The sequence below is a fragment of the Topomyia yanbarensis genome, chromosome 2 (genome assembly GCF_030247195.1).
Source record: "Topomyia yanbarensis strain Yona2022 chromosome 2, ASM3024719v1, whole genome shotgun sequence".
In the NCBI taxonomy this organism is placed as follows: Eukaryota; Metazoa; Arthropoda; class Insecta; order Diptera; family Culicidae; genus Topomyia; species Topomyia yanbarensis.
In genome coordinates this window covers 115,141,068-115,143,849 of record NC_080671.1, presented here as the reverse complement: position 1 = coordinate 115,143,849, position 2,782 = coordinate 115,141,068, and the positions used below count along the sequence as shown (strand labels likewise).

General features: G+C 36.4%; 1 protein-coding gene across 1 annotated transcript; it reads right to left on the bottom strand.

The window, feature by feature from the left end:
- Positions 1-1,415: 1,415 nt before the first annotated feature.
- Positions 1,416-2,236, bottom strand: LOC131679678 (glutathione S-transferase 1-like). The gene is made up of 2 exons (XM_058960413.1): positions 2,003-2,236; positions 1,416-1,940 (listed from the first exon to the last, which is right to left on the bottom strand). The coding sequence occupies exons 1-2, from the start codon at positions 2,144-2,146 to the stop codon at positions 1,416-1,418; spliced, it is 669 nt and encodes a 222-aa protein (XP_058816396.1). The 5' UTR covers positions 2,147-2,236.
- Between the last annotated feature and the right edge of the window lie 546 nt (positions 2,237-2,782).

Sequence of the window (2,782 nt, the reverse complement as noted above, 5' to 3'; positions counted from 1 at the left end):
GAAAAAAATGGTTCCCAAAATCGTGAATAAAGTGCTATGAATTCTGGAACAATCAAGTTTTTACGTTACGGAAGCAGGACCAAGAACAAAAATCGTGTATTTCATAATTACGTTCAATTTACCTTCAGTAACGCCCGCGTAATGCTTTTATAGGTGAAAATGGTTTTGTTTTGTGAACTTAAGTCACGGTTTCCGCCATGTCATTACCAAATCGAATTTCTGCCCGTGAACTAATACACATCTAGATGAGAATATTATTCATAAAACCAAACGTTGACTCATGATGTTATTTATAGATTTAGGAACATTAGTTCATAAAGTAAAAGATCTGGTTACTTTCTCGTAAACTATTTCACGGAGCTCGGAACTTTATTCATGAATTTATTCAATCCTAGTGAACTAATTCATGATTCCTAATATATTAGTCACGATCCAATATCCGTGCTCGATAAAAAGTTCAGAAAATTAGCAAATATTATTCATGTATTCGTGAACTGGTTCATGATTTTTAGTATAATAGTCACGACACGTTAAATAGTTCACAAAGTCTCGAAATAATATTCATGAATTCGAGAACTAGTTCATAATATAGATATCCCTAATCATTTCGATATAAATAAACTATTAGGATCTAGAACATCGTTATTCATTTGATAAGGTTCAGTGTGATATCTGGACAGAAAGAGAAAACCGCACAGAGCACCAAAAATACATTCTGGAGCTAATCGCCTTCTTGATATAGTTCACAAAACAAGATACCACGAATCAGTTACACTTTTACGTTTTCATTCATATTGTTACGTTACACCGAGTAAAAAAACCATCTATAACAAAAACATAGATTGAATATCACAGTAAAACTGCTAATGTCATTAACATGATTCAAAGTAAGCTCTAGAATAATATATCAATATAACGTGCAAAAAAATTACGAAAACCGCGACTAAGATCTTATAATCAAGAGTATAAATCACAATATTGGTGACTAAAATATTACTATAACGTGAATAGAAATTACGAAAGTCGTGACTAGGATCCTGAAATCATGAACATGAATCACTTACTTAATGACTAAAATATAACCATAACGTGAATAGAAATTACGAAAGTAGCTATTGCAATCCTACAATCATAAATACAAATCACGCTACTCGGACAGAAAAATCCGATAGAAAACTTATGAATAAAATGTTACGGAAACGTGATGAGAAATCACAAATGAATATCTGTCGGATGTGAATTCCCAAATTATGAATAAGGATCGTAACAAAAACTAAAAATGTCCAGGGAACAACCACACTAATCCTGCCAAAAATTCGAATATAACGCCATGTATATATTCGACCCGAGCTAGTTTTCCGGAAGCATAAATAGTTTCATGAATACGAGATTTATTGTTTATAATTTCCGGAACTTTATTCCTTCTTGTTTCCACTAAACTTTTGTTTGAACGCCACCTTCGCTTCATTAATACGATCCAAATTGTACTCCTTGTGGTATGGCAAATTCTCTTCCAACCGTTTGAGATAAGCCACTAGTTTGGGGCACCTATCGGCATCAACTGGAAGGAGTGCGTTCAACGATGCCAACGAAGTGCTACAGCTAATATCGGCTAGAGTGAGTGAGTCACCAACGAAATAGTCGGACCTCAGCATCGCTTCCGCCAGATCGTAAGCGTCGCGGATGGCGTTAAACTTTTCCGGGTGAACGTCCGAGATTCCCTGTTGTAAGATCGAATGCAATGCTCCACGAAGCCGAGCAAACAGAATGCCAGATTCGAAGTGCAAAATCGCGTTGATGCGTGCCTGCATCAGCAGATCTTTCGGATATAAAGCATCATCTTGGGAGTACTTCGATACAAGATAGATATTGATCGCGTGACTATCGTACAAAGGCACACCGTCATCCACGATAGTCGGAACCGTATGTTGAGGGTTCAGCTGGAAGTAAACAATTCATTCTAAACCTCCACTCGGTATCACCATTTGACGATATAATTTACCTTCAAAAACTCCTCACTCATGTGTTCTTTTTGCGCGAGGTCAATAAACTTGATATCCAGATCAACACCGATCAATTTTGCAGTCATCTCAACGGCTCGCCCAGCCGGTGTATGACGGGTTGTGTACAAAGTTATTGGAGCCATTTCTTAGCAACTGTTGCAAAACACTGGTGGACTGAATGGTACGCACAAAACAATGTACGATGATGTTTTTATAGTAGGATAGATTCAATTGCAACATCAAATGCCCGTTTGACAGTATTTGTATAATGCAATGAAGTACCGAAACAAGCAGGCCAGTATAAGATTAGTATCTTACTAGCAAGTCATTCATGTTTTTTTTTTAAAAAAGCGTCCAACTGATTAGCTTAGCTAGGGTGGTTTAATTTTCGCTGTGGCATTCGGTAGTAGAGCTAGTGTCATTGGTTCAAATTCATGAGTGTGATAATAGTCTGCGATTAAAGTTCACAGTTTAAACATATATTTTTAGAATATTACCTAAGTAAAAAGAGTAAGCGTCGATCTCGAACAACCTGTAGTCAATCTTTTGCTAAGCGAATCTGCGTTAAACTATTCGAAGGTAATGAAAATTTTCGTGTTATATTTCTTTCATATGTTATCTAACCTGATAGATTTTAAAGGTGCACCCCCAGCACATTATACCAGTGCTAGATGATAACGGAACAGTCAGGGGCAAATGATAACGGAACAGTATTTTCATAGCGTCATTATGAATTGATTAAACTGGTATCAAAGTTTGGGCAAAACGCTATAGCCTAT

Excerpts from the sequence above, each read along its gene's own strand:
- LOC131679678 (XM_058960413.1), bottom strand. The coding sequence starts at position 2,146 with ATGGCTCCAATAACTTTGTACACAACCCGTCATACACCGGCTGGGCGA. Across the intron at positions 1,941-2,002 it reads TGAGTGAGGAGTTTTTGAAG|CTGAACCCTCAACATACGGT; the intron begins GTAAATTATATC and ends GTTTACTTCCAG.